This window comes from Onychostruthus taczanowskii, unplaced genomic scaffold (assembly GCF_017590055.1).
Source record: "Onychostruthus taczanowskii isolate IOZ18803 unplaced genomic scaffold, ASM1759005v1 scaffold47, whole genome shotgun sequence".
NCBI lineage: Eukaryota > Metazoa > Chordata > Aves > Passeriformes > Passeridae > Onychostruthus > Onychostruthus taczanowskii.
Window position 1 is genome coordinate 5,889,802 of NW_024502236.1, and position 18,295 is coordinate 5,908,096.

At 38.4% G+C, this 18,295-nt stretch overlaps 1 protein-coding gene across 1 annotated transcript in view; it reads right to left on the bottom strand.

The window, feature by feature from the left end:
- Positions 1-18,295, bottom strand: part of ROBO1 (roundabout guidance receptor 1) — a 295,424-nt gene that overhangs the window by 14,135 nt on the left and 262,994 nt on the right. Inside the window, exons 20-26 of the mRNA XM_041414791.1 lie at positions 17,660-17,702; positions 13,916-14,070; positions 10,244-10,579; positions 7,669-7,776; positions 4,865-5,009; positions 4,318-4,569; positions 107-516 (exon numbers count right to left, since the gene is read on the bottom strand). Coding sequence (XP_041270725.1) covers positions 107-516; positions 4,318-4,569; positions 4,865-5,009; positions 7,669-7,776; positions 10,244-10,579; positions 13,916-14,070; positions 17,660-17,702 — 1,449 coding nt within the window. The remainder of the gene's footprint in view (positions 1-106; positions 517-4,317; positions 4,570-4,864; positions 5,010-7,668; positions 7,777-10,243; positions 10,580-13,915; positions 14,071-17,659; positions 17,703-18,295) is intronic.

Consider the following 18,295-nt stretch of genomic DNA (forward strand, 5'->3'; position numbering starts at 1 on the left):
TCACTTCTAAACATCCCAAGAACAGGAGTGCAGAAAGCGCCTGTGGACAGGTTCATTTCACAGCGGCCCCTTTTTTGGCTCTCCCATGGAGCAGGGGACAACTCACCTCCTGCTGCCTCGTGCATTTGCCGCCTGGCCACTTTGAGCCCGGCGTACTCGGCGGCTGCTGCGACGGCCTGTGCAAAATCGGCGTCGGTGAAGAACGATCCGTCGGAGGAGCTGACGCTGGAGCGCCCGCTGGAGATGTTGTCTTCTTCAGAGGCCGAGCCCCAGCCATTGATCATGGACCCTGTCACGGAGCTCTCCAAATCCCCAACGCTGGAGGCAGGGGTCTGCTCCAGGCCACGCAAAAGGAGCCTCCTGTTCTGCATCTTGGCAACCTCTATATCTGCCTCGTCCTCCTCCTCTTCCGGGGCGTCGGTATCCATGTCAGAGACCAAGGGCCCTGAGATGTATCCATAGGTATGTGGTGGGGAGATGGGCCTTGGAGGGGGTGGAGGACTCACAGGTTGACGTCTGCATAAAAACACAAGGGTGAGAAAAATTTAAATTGCATAACGAAGTCAGAGGAAACACCAGATTAATGAAAATATGTTTTTTATTTCCCAACAAGCTTGGCCGGCCTTTTTAAATCAACCTAATTTATATCTGAAATGCTCAGGTTTGTTTTTAAATTCATACTTTTGCTGTAAATCAGAACTGACAGCTATGTAGCTTGAAATCTATCACAAAGTAGTTTGATTTTTTAATACGGTTCCTTTATCACTGCCTTTCATGACAATGCTGTTCATTTTCCCTAAATAACACATGTAGAGCTAAGCAAACAGTTGGTTACAGATCATATGGCTATTAAAAAATTATTTGTGCACCCTTGAGAGTATAAACAAAAGAAATAACTGTAAACACATAGCTTGAAACTATCAATGCCAACAGATGCATCTATCTAAATAGATTGCTCCATAACATTATCTTCCCTCCACCCACCCTGGTGATTCAGAAAGATATGAAAAGAGAGACTGCAATTTCATTATTTTTTAAATTGATCTAGGTGATGAAATAAAATAATTTTCTACCATATTGTTAGTTCTAGGCCTTAGGGATACCACCATGTATACAGATGTATAGGTTAACTAATTTTGATCTTAATTTGTCAGTAATGGTATCTCCAGCTTAAGGAGGCAAAGTATAAGACACCAGATCAATGTTCAAGATTAGTTAATACTTCACTCAGAAGTTCCAGGTAGCAACATTGTCAACAGTTCTTCATGGGGCCACAGACACGCTCTCTAAGTGCCATTTGTCTGCCAGGAAAACACACTTTCTGCAGTAATGGTTCTCCCATTCTCTGCTGGCTGTGCTCACCAGGAATTTCTACTGCAGTCTGCTTTGAAAAAAAAATTCAAAGTAATTTTCCTTTGTCATTTTTGCCCTCTTATTATCTCATTGAGAAATGGTGACTCTCATGGTTAACTCAACTCTTTTGTATGGGTGACATGCAATTTGTTTTGCTGGTTTTTTAAAAATTTTAATAAATGGGAATATATGTTAATTTTAGAAAGAAATGTTAGCAAGGAAAGACCTAATACTCTATAGCAAGAGGCAATTGGATCCTCCCTGGACTACATCATTACTGTTTCTCACTTGCTGCATTAAGTACTGAACAGAACGAAAAATAGGGATAAATATCCAGTAATCATTTTATAACAGCACCCCCAAATCCCAGAAGCTGTTGCTGCCTGTAATCTGTACCTGCTTTGACTAGAGAGCTTGCTCAATGAAGTCTTACGGCCTTAATTTAAAGCTCTTGTGACAATGTCCTTGTGATATATTTGTCTATTCTCTAGGTTTTGGTATTAGAAGACAGGCAACTGGTTACAAAATATGTCAGCATTCTTGAAAATGTAGTTTAGCTGCCAACCTTTAGGGATAGGCTAATTGAGAGCAGCTGGTTCACGGGCATCCAGAACTAACAATACTTCTTTCCCTTTATCTGATGCAGGTTCTTGCTTTCACAGTGACATTGTTTCCCATCTCAGCTCTGGGTTTAACACTGATGTCACCTGCTATCCCACTAAATCTTTAGGTTTTTTCTCTGCTTTTTGACTCTTCCAGACCACAGGTTTGTATTTCAGTTTGCTCTATTTTCAGCAAGCTCACCAGACAGAGAAATATTACAGTACACCCCCACCACCAGAATCCTACTCTAGATGCCGGGTTCTGACTAGCAAACGAAATAATACCCAGCAGAACTATGAGTAAAGCTAATAAAAAGTATGACAAACAGCATTTCAGGCATTATTTTCACTACACACCATTTACCATTTCACTATACACCGTTTACAAAACACCCAAAATCAATGTGGAAGGGCACCACCTGGAATGTGTTCTTAGTTTGGAAGTTTTACCACACCATATTCAAAACAGGACCCCACCCTTCCAGAACAGGTTACACCTGCTGAGCACAGGACACCCAATTCCTCAACAGCAGCCCGGGGTCGTATCAACGCCAGCAGATGGAACAGGTAGCCAGCCAAGCCTTACAAATCAAATAAATAGAATTATATGACTACTTTTAAACTGATGAGATGGATGTGGCAAAAAGAGAAGAAAAAACGTATGAAAAAGTAAAATGGAAAAGACAAAATTAGTCACTAACAAATCCTATGATTTTCAGCAAAGATAGATTTAGCCATTGTAGGAGGGGCAAAATAAATATACTTTTTTTTTTTTTTTTCTCAGTTACAAAAAGACTAAGTGGTATGCCAGTGGGAGTTTAAATTGGAGCATCCTTCCAGCTCCCTCTGCCACTAAGTTTTGGTGGCATTGATGGTGACCAGCCAGGAGTCTTTGCGTTGAGCAAACTTTCTACTTTCCAGGCAGTTGCTGGCTGGTTATACCTGTTTGTGTGCATCTGCTTCTGTGTCTACTCCATTCTGTGTGTCAGGACACATGTCCCAGCCTCCAGAAAAACACAGAGATTCTGGAAAGTCACTTATGACTACTGGTGATGTAGCTTTTCCCCTTTTCATTTGTGTCCACCTAGTCTTACCTCTCAAATAATCCAGAAAATTTAAGTGATTAAAATGAACATTCTGTGGACCAGCATACCAGGGCCAATGGAAATGACAGGAAATTAACCATCCAATAATGAAAAGAGTGATTTTAAAAACTCAGGAAGATAAGGAAGAGGAAAGGAAAGAAGAGGAAAGGAGGAAAAGATACACAGTACAAGTGTTACCATAAAGACTAAAGGAAACAAACCAAGGCAAATCAAGCAGGGGGGAGCTAAAGTAAAAGCGGATATAGACCCCTTTAAAAAAGAGATGTATAACTACTGCCTATTTACAAAATGGGGACCATAAAGATGACCTAACTTTTAAAAAACATTCTGGAAAATACATCTATAAATATCCAGTAACTTATGTTGAAAAACCAAAGCTTGACAGAGTCTACTTAGAAAAATCATACAAATTTAATTGTAAGAGGTTTGCATTTTGCTAAAAATAGAAATTCTACATAGAATGCTACCAGTAAGTTTATATATTTGTGGTAACAAACAATATTTGCAAACCACTGGAGGAAAAAGATAATAAAAGCCCATCATTTGGGATGGAAAAGCTCTGCCTTCTTAACAAAAGCCAAGAGATGCAAGCATCATACATAAAAGGGCTCATTCAGAATTCACTGTTTTATGGGAGAGAAGCTGTGAGAGTTTATATGCAAAACAGTTGTAAAAGCAACTCAGAGAAGAAACAAAATTTCCCTGTAGCAAATATCTGTCTTTATTAATGTTGGTCATTCCTTTAAATAAGGTTAGATGGAAATGCTAAGAAAATTTTGCAAGCAGTAATTTCCTGTATTAGGATTTATGAGAGGAAGAAAATCTATAGGTTATATAAATTATATATTTATATATATTCATACATATTGGTGACAAGTTAATTGCACAGTTACTGTGAAATAATGCATGCTATTTTATGGTAATAATGCAGTAAATCTATTGGAAACAATGGAACTGTAATTATATGGTAAGCTGTGCTAACGATACCACTTTAATAACCTGATGACTGTGAATTTAACTTATGTCAGCATCGTACGTACCCTAAAGTGATATACTGTGTTTCTTCCCATGGTACAATAATAAAGTAACTTAATTACTTATTTCTTAGGTTAAAATAGTTCTAGCATCCTGTATTAGAAGTTAAATAGCAACAGAACAAGGGGGAAATCGTTGGCCTCACTAAATTCAACAGGAATTTTCCGTGGGGCTCGGATGACTCTTGTCACATCTCTCTCGCTACATTTGCATTCACACACCTCCGGTCAGGTTGGTGTTGTGTGTGTCCCAGATCCTCCTGACAGTCCTGTAACATGGGCTGGAGTTCTTCCTGGGGAGAGGGGGTGAGAGTGGCAGTTGACTGATGGCTATAGGAGACAGCGGCTGGAGAGGAAGCTGCTCCTCGGACAGGTGGAGTAGGACCTCGCTCATCTTCTTCCTCTTCCTCTAGCTCATCCTGCTGCAGATACATCCTTGCAGGTGGCACAGGACAAGGAATTTCTTGGTCATAGCTAAAATTAATTTTTTAAGAAAATAAGGACTTAAATTTGTACTGTGTAATTAGCATATCTGATACATGTATTAACAGCCCAGAAACAAACCATTGTTCTCTGTGCTCTCGAGAACAGCTCAGTAAGGATGTGCTGAGTGGGTGCACACCACTGTAACTAAGTGCTCTCCGAATTGCCACGCTGCAGCTCGAAGAGCAGCACCAGAACAGTGCTGGAGGAAGGTCTCACTGCCAGCTTGTAGGGCAAATCACACTTCAATTAACTAGTGATTAAAGTAGGAGGTGCACAGTCTTACCCTTCATCCACTGAAAGACTGTAATCTTCGCTGTTGCTGTGGGGAGGTGGATGTGCTGGAGGGGGTGGGAGAAGATCTGCCCAGTTCATGCCAGCTTGCTTGGGAGCCTTTGGGGTCCGAGCACCCTTCTTGTGCCCTTGACTCCCTGGGAATAAAAAGCAGCACATATTTGTAATGCTTTGTAGTATCTCCTCAGCACTAGCTATGAAAACCAAAACAACTTCAGTCCCTTCCCAGATGCTCTTGCATTCTTTGAGAATTTGCTGTTTTGCTCAGTTTGGAGCAAATTGGCATTCCTCCTTTTTACACTAGTTTGTGCTTGTAGCCTCTTTGAAGAATTGATCTACATTTTAAATGTTTGAATTTAACTAGAAACTTAACATAGCATGGAAAAGACACATGGGATACAAAACTTTAATTTTTTAAACAAACAGTCAAAATGCGATAAAACTATAAATTAATTTTACGAGCAATGTCATTAAGAGTGAGCTTCCTACTTCTGTTAATTACATTAAAGATTATCATCTAAAACAAATGAGCTGTAGACATATTTTCTGAAGTGCCTTTATCCTATTTAATTGCTAGAACCTAAAATACAATATGATACAGATATGATCTATTAAAGTTCTACTGTTGCATTAAGTCACTGAATATAGGTAATTTGTACTTGTCCACTGAAACATTTTAGGCACAATGAAATTACTACTTTTAGTCTAAATGGCAGGTGCAGTTGAAAATAATTGCTGGAAGAACTAAAATAACAGAAAAAAAAAATAAAGATCGATTAAGTATTTCACAAATGTTTTCAACTACTATTACTGGAAAATTATAGCTCATAATAAAGCAATGCAGCCTTAACAGTTAAAACAACTGTGAATAAGACCAATTATTCAGGTGGTCACAAATTTTAAGTTTGGACATGGCTAAGATGAGAACTGGCCCAACCATTGTTCCTTGGTATATATACATTTTAATACTTCTTTGTTATTGTTACATCTTTATTGTAGATAAACTCCTTTTATGTAGATAAAGTCACTGTGATTTTGAGTATGTTTTAGAATCCTTCACATTTCTCTCTTAAACTGAGGCATGATTTTATATTATCATAGTAAAGCATTATATACATGATTAAATATACTGCAGTGAAATTTAGGAAGGTTGTTTTTTTCACTTCTGCTGTCTCAGATTTTCCACTCTTACTGACAGTAGTTCTGGTTATTATCCTCCCACATTAGCTGCTAGATACACATGTTTTAGCTATGTTAAATTGTTTTTGTGGTACCTTAGTATGTCAAACAAGACACTAACTATCCCAAGGCGACCTGCATTCTGTATCCTGAGCACCATGATATATATACATGGTTCAACACAATTAATTTATTACTTTGGTCACCTTTCTTCATTCCTGCTGGAGTCCTTCGCATAGGACTATAAATTGCTAGAGTTATTAACAACCCTAATAGGTATCAGCATGGAGAACACCACCCTCTCATTTTTAATTTGCATGGTTCATACCCCTGAGATGTTTCATGCTGAATTTCAAGTCTTAACATCATTGAGGACAGGCTCAGCACCACATCCTGATCTTTTAGACCTGGGAATGGGCAAAAGGCTGTCTCCCAGAACAACACCGCTGAGCGGCTGGGAGAATTGGGAGTTGTACTTATCTCCTCCCAGCCACTGAGAATTCAGATCATCCAGAGGCACAGCAGGGCTCATCAACATATTTATGTCTCTGCTGTGCCTCGGTCACAATTGGTCAGGACAATGCACAGGTTGGGATTAAGGCAACTGTACTATCAAAGAAAACAGAACAGAATGGGAAAAGTCGGCATCTTGATCAGCCGATGTAAAGTTCAAGGCATTTGTGACTGTGGCTGTAACTCACCCTGAAACTGGTTTGATGTAAATAAACACAGCCTAAGTACCACACCTACAGTAAAGCCCCAAACCAAGCCTATGTGTAGTTTCTGGTTTAGCTCATATACCTGGAAATCAAACATGGAAGTGAAGTGAAAAGGTTATACTACAATGATAAAACATACCTTTTGATTTAAAACATATTCTGTGGTCCCAAAGTACAGAGTACACAAAAAGCTGTTTTGTTTCAAGATTTTTATAAAGGACATTTAGATAGTTTGTATAGAAGATGCCAATTAGAAACAAAAATTAATTATCTACCACCTATATCTAAATGATGTACAAAAATAATTTTGACATATAGTGACTGAAACCTATAAAAATTTTATGTATGCCTGAATGCTTTTTTACTCAACGAAATACATGGATTTAATTTACAAAATGAAAAACTTTTTAAAGCAGAGTTCTGTTGGGTATCACTCAACTGCTGTGTATCATGAGCTGGCTCGTGAATTGGGTAAGTAGACCCATGAGATGAGAAAAAAAGTCACTACAGTACAAGGAAGGTAACTCATAAATTAAAATCCTTTTTTTTTTTTCATTTTGGTGACAGTTGGAAAGAAATTGCTATGACTTGCTCATCTGGAAAACACAACATTACCCCGTACACCATCAGCATTAGGAAATCCAACTGCTATTTGAGTTCATGACTCACAATTTCAGAAAATCTGTTACTTAACTGACATTTAGATGACACTAAGCAATCCTGAGGATGTAACAGAAATACAGGCACCCACTGGGACAGTTTTTGTGCTGTTCAACATCTACTGTCTGTGGATTCCTCCCCATCAGTCCTTCTCTAAGCCCAGTAAATATTGCTAACCATGGCTACAGCATCCAGACACCACAAAGCCTAAGGCTTGGAAAATACTGCAGGTACTCACCAGATGTGCTACTGCCTCTGTCTGAGCTGTTGTAGGATCCACCTGTATTCTGGTCATATGACTGGTTGTAGGGAATAGTTGGAGCAATGTTGTCATTTACTCGGTAATCTGCAAGTTTAATGGTATAGTTAATGCTGCCCTTCAGGAACACATCTACTTTTATATACTTGCTTTATGACACAAAGTAAGATCTCCTTTAGCTAGAGAACTAGAAACAAATTCATTTTGCGAAGGAAAAATCATCCTGCAATCATCTTTTATTTTTATCTTGCCTCTTACTGTAGGCTTAGGGGAAATAATGGGAATTTAGTAGCTGCACAGCTAAAATGGAGTGAAATGGAATTCTGTGCACAGGGTTTTCACAAAGCCTCTGCAACCAAGTATCAATGAATCTATCTATCTATTTGTTTATCTAACTATCACATGTGTGAGCATTTTGCATACAAATACTGTCACCTTGATTGATTTTCCATGGTCTCTGCCTAATTTATGCATGCAGGGCAACCAATGGACTGCAGTAAATACTTTTGGTACTTAAAAGGTGACACACCCCCATAAGAGTCAGCTCTGTGTGACAAGGGCTGAATGATCTGCTGAAGCAACAATGCAGCTCCAACTGAATTTGGCTTACAACAGAGAAATCTTTGTTTCAGGTCTGCTGGCTGCAAGAATATTTTTATTTACACTGGATCATGCAGGTTCTACAGGCAGGGCCTTTTTTGCTAATAGCTGTTGCCATAACTTTGCTCTCCAGTTCCAAAGCACTTGGTATGCACTTATTACTTTTAAATCTAGATCTGGCAACCAGATCTGTAAAACTTCATCAGAAGCAAAAATATTCATCTGGCAGAACAATACCCTTGTGCTAAAAAGCAATTACAATTTACAGAGAACAGAAAGGAGGTAGGTTACTCTTCATACAGCAAATAAAACTGCGTCATAAACAGAACCACTGGACATAAAGTAGTGACAATGAAGCACAGCATGTAACTCATCAAAACAGTTACTTCCCATCACAAAAGCTATAGGTATAGTCAGCAGCAAGATGGCTTTGACTTAGGAAATGAGAAAACCAAGATCAGAATATCGACTCATAAAATAGCAAATCAAAACAAAAATAAACAAAACTAAGAATTCAGTTCCCATCTGCTGCAGAAATGTTTGTGATAATGTAAGCATGGGAAAAAGAGCAAAATGATAAATTTCACACCAGAGTGTATTCCATAATAGTTTCTCAGCCTAGTTGCATTCCACAGACCACGCTGAAGCCCTACATACCGCATATGTTTACACAGAGGATAAACAGTAAATCAGCACTCTGAAATATGTATATATGACTGTCAGCAGACAATGCTTTAAGGGGGCCTTTCCACACTGCAGTATGCTAGAGAATATGCAGCTGTAATATACACAATTTGAAAGATGCAGTATCTTCCAGCACATAAAAACCAAACATGTTTTAATTCCCAAAGAGGTACGTAATACATAGTTCATGAAAGAGAACAATTACAAAAAAATACAACTTTCACCCTCTAGTAAGGAGCCAAAACCCTTGAATTTTCTTTTGGCATGTTTAGGTCAAGGGAAGGTGTGACATTTTATATTGCCCTTTGAACTCCTCTGTGAGTAGATGGGTCCAGTAGAGAAATCAACATTCCGGTAATGAAATGTCTCTTTTTTACTGGATCACTTATCACTATGAGATCACTTGAGTTACAACCTTGCAAAAAGTTCCAAGTTAGAATGGGTCCAACTCCTAGGGATACTGTTTTGCAAATCAGGTTTTTAAAAGAGGTTGCATGGTAGCCTGGAGGACTAGAAAGAAGAAATTACATACCTACTTCTTCCAGCTCCCACACAGTATATTAAAGAAACATGCCTTCAAGGCCACAAAAGCACATTCTGATATTTCCCGTTAGCACTGAAATCAATTTATTTTTAGCTTCTGGATCCACAGACTTTAGTCAGGGTAACACAAGAATTTAGTTTCCCAAACTGTGTGCGGTAGCATTGCCTCTCAATATGAGAATTGAAGGCTTGCTAGGAACAAAATGAATTGGATCACTCCATTTGTGCCCCCAGTGTACAACACAATACAATTTTACAGAGTTTGATATGCAAAATTTCATTCGTTTACATGAGCATGTAGATTTAATGAGTCTCCATCCACGACTAGGAAGAGTAGGTTGACCTATTTAAAATTTAAGGTAGAGTATAATGTGACTACCATGCAGCTGGCTTATGAATAAAATATCTGGCCTCTTTCCTAACCAATCCCTTAACTACTATTAAATTTAAATTAATCTCATATCCACAGGAAATGTATTTTATTTAACTCTTTTCTAAAGACACAGCTTGTTATTTTTCACAATAAATTCAATATCAGAAAGGTTATCGTGGTGCTAATTAACTTTCTGACACTGCAAACGGTGTATTTCTGAATCTAAAGAGGCAGAAGTCTAAAAGCACTGCAGAAGCCTGTAATTGCTGAACCTGAAAGCTTTAGACTCCCAGAACCAGAAGGTCAAAACTCCTCTGATGCCTAAAGAGGAGAAACAAGCTAAAAGCTCTTCACCTTTGTTTAATTTGTTTTGCTCCATAATGTTGTACTGTATGGGTGGAACCTCTTGCTTTTGCTGAACAGAGGGTTTCCAGTGTTTCTCATTCGTGTCCCCGCTGCCATTGTTAACATTATTGCTGATACTGGACTGGATGAGCTGAGTGGTGGCATAAGGAGTGGGCTGCCCAGGCTGGCTGACAAATCTTCCGTCCTTTAGATTGGGACTATTGAAGGTTTTCATCTCATTGATTTTGTTGCTGAGGTCCACGTCCCCATAAACAGTTGACTCAGGCAACATCAGGTTTGTCTGCTTGTTGTCCAGCTGATTGTTGTAATTTGCTATACAATCGGCTAACCACAGAGGAGAGAAAAGAGAAAAGGTCATTGTGTTCGCCCACACCAGACTTTCCATGAAACCCCCTCTAACATTTCCTCACTGCACAACTACACGGCTTGGATCCATGTAGCAGACACACTGAGGCAGAGATATTGCCATTAACTACATAATTTACAGAATATTATTTACCTTATACACTACTGCTCCAAAAGCAGGGTTCACTGCTCTGATTCACTGTAATTCAGACCTGCTGAATTGTATCTACAATGACTTACCTTGCTGGGCTTTCCCATAGTGACCATATAAACGTTCATGGTTTTAGACATTATTCTCATAGCAGTATATAAATTCAATTAGTAATTACGATTAAAATCACTTGCATTGAAAGGGAAATTTAACCAAAACTTAACAGCAGGAGTAACTAAATAAGACCTTCAACTCATGTCCCCTCAACAGTATCTAGACACTCTTGTATTTGTGGTAAGAAATAGACATACAACAGGTTGTCATAAAACAGACTTAGAAATGATCACATATAAGAGAATTAAAGAAAAACAGTACAATGTAAAAGGTAACTCTGTACCCAGTAGCAAGTCTTTATTTGATCATTGTTTGCTTGTACAATCTTGTATTTTAATTTGAAACAAAAAAGGCAGAAAAGCAATCTGGAATTTTTGCTGATTTTCAGTTGCTTTGGATAATGCAAAATATGAAATAGCACAGTAATACATTGTCCTGTATGCTAAAGATATTTCATATAAACAGCATGAATTCATTCTTCTGACATTTACTGCATCCTGAGACCACCACTTATTGCAGACAGTAAATTGACATGTGCTGATGCTCTGGCCACTGCATGAATCAGTGTCCCTGCCTTTCCATGTTCTCTTCCCACTGTGTGACACGAAGCCCACATATTTTTTCCTCTCCACATCAAGTCCACTGGGAGAATACTGAACGAAGTAAAGTAGTCTGTGGGTCAGCAGTTAGAAGGCTTAGTGGAACTAGCATTCAATGATCCTTAAGCAAAATTTCTCATTTTCCAGTTCATTAATGCATCAGTAATTACATAACACTCACCAGGAATATATTTTTCCTCTTTTAAAAGAAGAGGTATTTATGCTAATGAATTTGATTCAAAACCTGAAGTCCATTACCTGTGTCCACAATGAATTTACTGGAGAGGATGGCAAGTCAAACTACATACAGAATTCAAAATTTTACCGTTACTCTGAATGAAATAACTAGCAAACATAGATTTTCAATTTCAAAAACATTCCCTAACACATACATATTTTTAGAGATATATTACCCGAGAAAGGGGAAGAAAATAATGCTTGTGTAAGAAAACCAACGATCCACATTTTCAGTGACTAAGGAACAGTATCAGAACATGCCACATAGAACTTATCACTGCACATTTCATGCCCTCCAGCCTGTGGGTTTTTTTGAAGGCTTTACTGTTTGATATATTTCTCTTTCTTATGTGAGGTGTTTTTTACTGCCTCTGTTATTTATTGCTTCATAGTCTTCAACTTCTTGATTTCTAGAGATTAAATGTTTTCATTTCTCTCACCTACTGCATACTAGTCTTTCCTCCTTTCCAAGTCTGTATTATACTGGGCAATAATATATACACTATATTCTTCACTCCTGATACCTCAGGCTTTGCTACAATATCCTTGCAGAGTCATTTAGAACATATGTTTTTACTTCTTTTCATTTGCAGCTACATCTGATTTGTGTGTGAGGCAATATAATCAATACAATATATGCAGTAGGTACATTTTTTACAGAGACACATTAGAATTCCTCATAACAAGTTCTTAAAACTGGTTTACCTATATAACAGAAATTTATCTAGTTAGATTTTTTATAGCACCTACTTTTGGAACAATCGGTTCCCTTTCGGTAGACTTGGAAGACAGTGCTATACTTAAAAGCAATTAAAAATGCAGCTACTTTGCATATTCACAACTACTGAGGGGACATCCATCGCTGCTGCTTCAGAGCATAAACCAGCCCACGATGACAGAATTAAGAACATTTGGCACGATTTCCAGGAAAGAAGAGACCACTCTGTCTGACCCACAAGCTCTGAAGTTCTACTTGAAAGGAAGGAAACACTTTGTGACAGAACCAAGCTTAATATGAAACTAAAATGAGGAAGAAGCCACTCCAGTTCAATACAAGATGTCATAATAGGTTGCAACCATAAAAAATGTGCCTTCTTTTCCTTTTCTGAATTTGCTATTTACCAGAATTGCTATGTCTGTTCTTGCCACAGTGAACTATCCCTGAATCACAAACCTTTTCATACAGGTACTGGCGGACATGATGTCCTCAGCCAGAGTGAGAGACAAGCCTCTACTGCCAAAATCTCACACCTTGCTCTGAAGCAGCTGGCACTGGTCATTGTCAGACAGCATTACACAGGAGATGAATTGCCATTACCACTACTCATGAATTACCAGCCATTTCAGCTGGTTTCACATTAATTACAGGAGGTAATGCTGCTTGGCGCTTATGCGACCTCACACACTCCCCCTCTGGATTGCTGGGACATGCTACTAGCAAAAAACAGCAAAACCCAGTAGAGATACTTGTAGTGGAAAAGACTTATTTCATTCCTCATCATTAACACAAGGTTAAACCAAAAGGAACCTAAGGTCTGTTTAAAACAAAATGTGCAACAGTTAGCACTCTGAGAGGTATTTCCTCAAATGTGTTCCATAGAACTCACAAGGTTTTATTCCAGAGCTCTCTGAGTCCTGCTCAAGCTCCCAGGAACTACCACTTAACCTAACATTTTGTAATTTCCTTAAATGTGTGAAGTTAAATTCTTTTTTCACACACCCTAAACAGAACATCAGCTATCCAATTTTGTTCAGAATGGCACTCAAAGCGAAGTTCTGAGTGTCAAAACAGTCTGACTTTGTTGCAAGCACTGTAGCAATGTTTTATTTCTTCCCGTCACATCCAAACCAGAAGGAAAACCACATTAGCATTGTTTTGGTCTTTCTCCTTCTCCCTCCAAGCAACAAGGATGTACGGAACAACCCAAAAATGACCTTATCTGATCTATTCAGAAGCTAAAATGTATTAGTTCAGTGTGAGTTTTGGCAGTATTGAACTCTGAAGGGACTCCTTAAGCTTGCTACAACTATCCAAATAGGACCAAGAAAGGATCCAAAAAGGGACCAAAAGCACAATCATGACATAGAGGAGACACTATATTAAACCCAAAAGCATTGGAAATGAAAACCCAAACAAACCTGTACACTCTCTCAGGTATTAGAAGCATGTACTCTGTAAAGAAGATTCCTTAGCAAGGTAGAAACATATCTAACCTGGTCGACTGTATGTTGTGAGGTTGCTATCACTGTTGCCATTGCCAGAGGTGCAGCAGTTGATGGAGCAGTCATTGTGATTGTTCCCTGTGTTAGGCCAGGTATCTGCTAACCACGGCTGAGTGGCTGGTTCACTGATGTTTAGGAGTCCAGGCCTTTAAAAACAAAGCTTGGTCATTTCAAAAATTAAACATTTTCACATTGCAGTGACACTCTTCCCAAACAGTGAGATGTTACAAAATAGTACCAAAAGGCTTGAGTACTTGCTCAGTAAAAACTCAGCTTGATTCAATTATTTAGCATTTTCAAGTCTCCTGTCTAACCTGGTCCTTCCTAAATCACTCAGGAGTGAGCAGTCAAGAGCAGCATCAGCTCATTTTGCTGGACTACACTATATGTTGCTGTGCAACATCTACCTGTCACTTTGGTTTTCATTTTTAATTTTTTTTTTTTTCCTCTTAGGAGGTTGCACTTTTATTTTTCTGCCCCTTCAAGCTTTCTTAAAGAAAGCAAGGGAAAAAAGAGGAAATTGGCAAGTCAAATAAATAAAAAATTCACACATGGAAGCAGGATGGATACGCATAAGTAAGAAACAAATTTAAATGTGAATATTCCCAAGTTCTTGGTTATTTATGGACAAGTTCTCCTCATCATCAGATAGTACTACTGTGGTACATCAAAGGGAACAGCAGATAACAGAAATCTCTGTGGCTTGGGAGCATTTGGATCTCACCAAACATGCTGAGTGGGTGACACACACTTGTTCAGGAGAAAGCCACTCAGCTCCTAGGAGAGTTTGAGGTACTTGGGAATACTGACCACCTAAAAAATATCCAGATATGAATGCTGCATGCTGGCAGCATTTGGAATAAAGCGTAATCTTGTCATCAGCAGAAAGAAACAGCATTCCTAGTTTTCCAAGTTGCTGAATTTTTCTAGTGAGTGTGAAAGTCACTCTGATGAATATTCTGTAGAATCCTTGGTGGCTCGTGAGTTTTCATGCTAACAACGCAGTGGGGCATGTTACAGTCCCACACCATTTAAAATTACCTTTGATAACTAAGGTGTTTTTAAAAAAAATACATAATTTTAGCTACTGTCACATTCACGTATATGAACACACTCCCCTTCTCTTGGGATTTAAAAGGCAACTTTCCATTTGAAATAGTGCAGAAACTATTTTCCATTATATTAGATGTGATGATCTTCAAAAATAAAATATGCTAATCCTCTTAAACTGCAAGTTGAAAATACAAGCTGCATGCAGTTATTTGTGGGGGATAGAGTCTGTCAGTGCTGCAGGCTTAAGTCATAGACTTAGAATGACATTTGAAAGATCTATACATATATGTGTATATATTTCTGTACTGCATATGTCATCTGACAATTTAACATAGGAGGTGATGAGGCTTGACTTGCTGTCAGGCTTACAAACCAGCCAATATGCATTCAGTAAAGAAGTATTTTTAAAAAAAATCTGAAATAAATATACAGCTGTGTAGGCCTGTGAGCAGGCCAGCTGGTTTAAAATTCCCTGTTTTTTTCCCTACTCTCTGCTCTTACAAGGAACCTACACCTCAAGGCATTGAGAGAAGACAAAGCATCCCAGAATGTTTCAGCACTTTAAAGATCTGTGTACTGGTTTGTTGCACAGGGAATTAAAGATCCTTTGTTTCTAAAATTTACTTTGCATTCACACCTGCTGTCATGTAAGAAATGTGGTGTGATGTATATAAGCATATGAGAATTCTACTAATTGGAGACACTTAGGCAAGAGATGCTTGCATTACAGATCCATAACCTGGTGATACTTTGAGATCATAATTTCCAAAGATATTTAACTTTGGCAGCAAATTTCTTGACTCCCTGAATTACTGGATGGGGTCTGAGGCAGGGGTGGACAGAGCCAAGTGGCTGTGTGGGTGCTGGCTGGAATCAACTCAGCACAATTACCACTATTCAAATCCTGTCTAGAAAAGGGATTGCCACAGAAATGGGTATTTTTTTTAGCATCACACAAGTGGGGATTATATTGAAATATATCACTGTGACATTTTGAAATCTGAAAAATGCTTTAACATGCTCACAAAACTGCACTTGGCAAAAATGCTGAACCTTTTCAAAACACTGCATATATAAAGTAACCTTAGGTTTGGATATCAGAAGATGGTTTCATATACAAAAATTGTTTTGTTTTTTTTTTTTACATTGCAGAACTATGTTTCATATTCTACAAAATAAGGTACATCGCACAGGCTGTCAATGCTATCTATATATGCAAATGAACAAAGCCAGCACAGATGTTTGCACCTTGAATCAATTACATTGTTAGATTCTGGCACTGCTGCTGAACACTAGGACAGTAAAACTGAAGTTGATGCTGTAGAAGTAACAAAATTACTGTGCACTATGTAGACACTGGTGGGTTCATTTCTGTTCTCTGAGAGTGCTTCATCTAGCCTGTGCTAAGGGAAGAGTGAGAAAACACAGTGGCACAAAGAACACAAAGGATGTCAGATGAGTATCTTTTTGAACAACTCTCAGGGAAAGAGAGGGTTCATCCCTCTTCTCCCCTATTTTCTCACTCTCCTGTTGTAAGGGCAGCAACCCAGTGATTTACAGATTTTTCCATTCAAAAGTCACATGGTAACTGCTCTAGAGGCTTCCCTCCATGCTCCTGTGGCCATTAGAGCACAGCAGCACACAGTGCTGGGCAGAGATATCTGCAATTCCTCGTAATATGCCAGGTCCAGCTGCAGCAGGAGCTGAACAGCCTCACCTCTGCACAGCACTCAGATAGACTGGGAATGCTTTATTCTATGCCTAATCTTCACAATTACCAAGTTTTTGCATGGTCTTGCAAATTAGGAATCATGAGATGCCACTTGTGAACAGGAATTGTTACAGGACTTTGTTGCCCAGCTGGTCTCTGAGATTTTAGCATTATTTCAGCATCATGCCAAATCTTTGAATGTGACCTAGAAAAAAAAATGGTGTGCTGCTAAAACACCACTGCTCTGACCTGCCTTTTTGCTAAAACCATTCTTTTTCTTCCCGAAGAAAACTTTACCCCTACAGAGGAAATGTAAATTACTGTTTTCTCCACGGCCATTCATTAAGTAATAACGTAAGCCCAGTGAACATGCCTTAGTTCAATCCTCAATCTGGAATGGACCTGGCTCTCAGAGTGGATGGTTGTAAATTTACAACCTGCTTCCCTCTCCTTCAGTGCCCCATCTATTTTAAGCAATGCTTTAACTGTTTTGCATTCACAGAAACATTTTTTTTCTAAAATGTTACCTTATAAGCCATTTATGTGATCAATGGTTTTTACCAATAAACGTTTTCTTTCTTTGTAGTATTTGCGAAGCAGCTATATTTCTTGATCTTCATAAAGGCCACGACTTAATTACTTTTACTCCCTTAATCAGGTGGTAAGCCAGGTCTTTATTTTGAAGTTAAAGCACTCCCTCTGCTGCTCATTTTTTGAGATGCAGTTTTTACAGGTTAACAAAGCTGAAAATATTTCAAATCATGTTTTGGAAGTCAACCTAAAAATTCAAACCATATATTCTTCTCCTAGACAGAAAATATATGGCCAAAATGTATACATTAATATAATGAACTAAAACTTATCTATGCAAGTGATTATTCTGCCATCACTTACAAGGGCAATTGAACTCCCAGAATCCTTAAATTAATTTGCACACAATTTATACCTATAAGAATAAAGCACATAATTACCTGCCTCCACTGCTTACGGCCTCTCCTCCTCTCTGATATGTTACTGAAATAGTTAAAGATAAAAAGAAGGAAAAAAATTTAAAAATAATACAAGACTCCTTCAATAACAGTATTTACTTTGCCTTTGTTTCATTTTGGCTAAGATGATAATTGTGCATTGTTTATACATTAATTCTGAGTCTCATTCTGCAAGCTACTGCTTCAAATCCAAGTTTAGACATTATACTTGTTTTGCTTGATAACTGCTAGTCCTAGCCCCAGCAGGGTTTTATATTTCAGTTCTGTTCTGAACACACACACACACACACACAGACACATGTATTGCTTAAGAAAGCAGGAAGCCATACATCAGGTTGAACTTATTCTTAACATAACTCTGCTGACTTCAGTGGAGTTACTCTGTGGAAGAATTTAGGTCATATATTTATTTCATGAATGGCTGGATGTTAAAGCTTTGCTCTACCTTATTATTTTGGCAAGATTAAAGAGGTATCATGATTCTATAACAGACCTTACTTCCAATGTAAATAATGGCTCATTACAGCTCAAGCTACTGCAAAAACAAATGCTCTTTCTGAATGTTACTGCAATACATTCAGGGAACAAGCACACTCTGGGAGTCCACAGAAGCTGCAT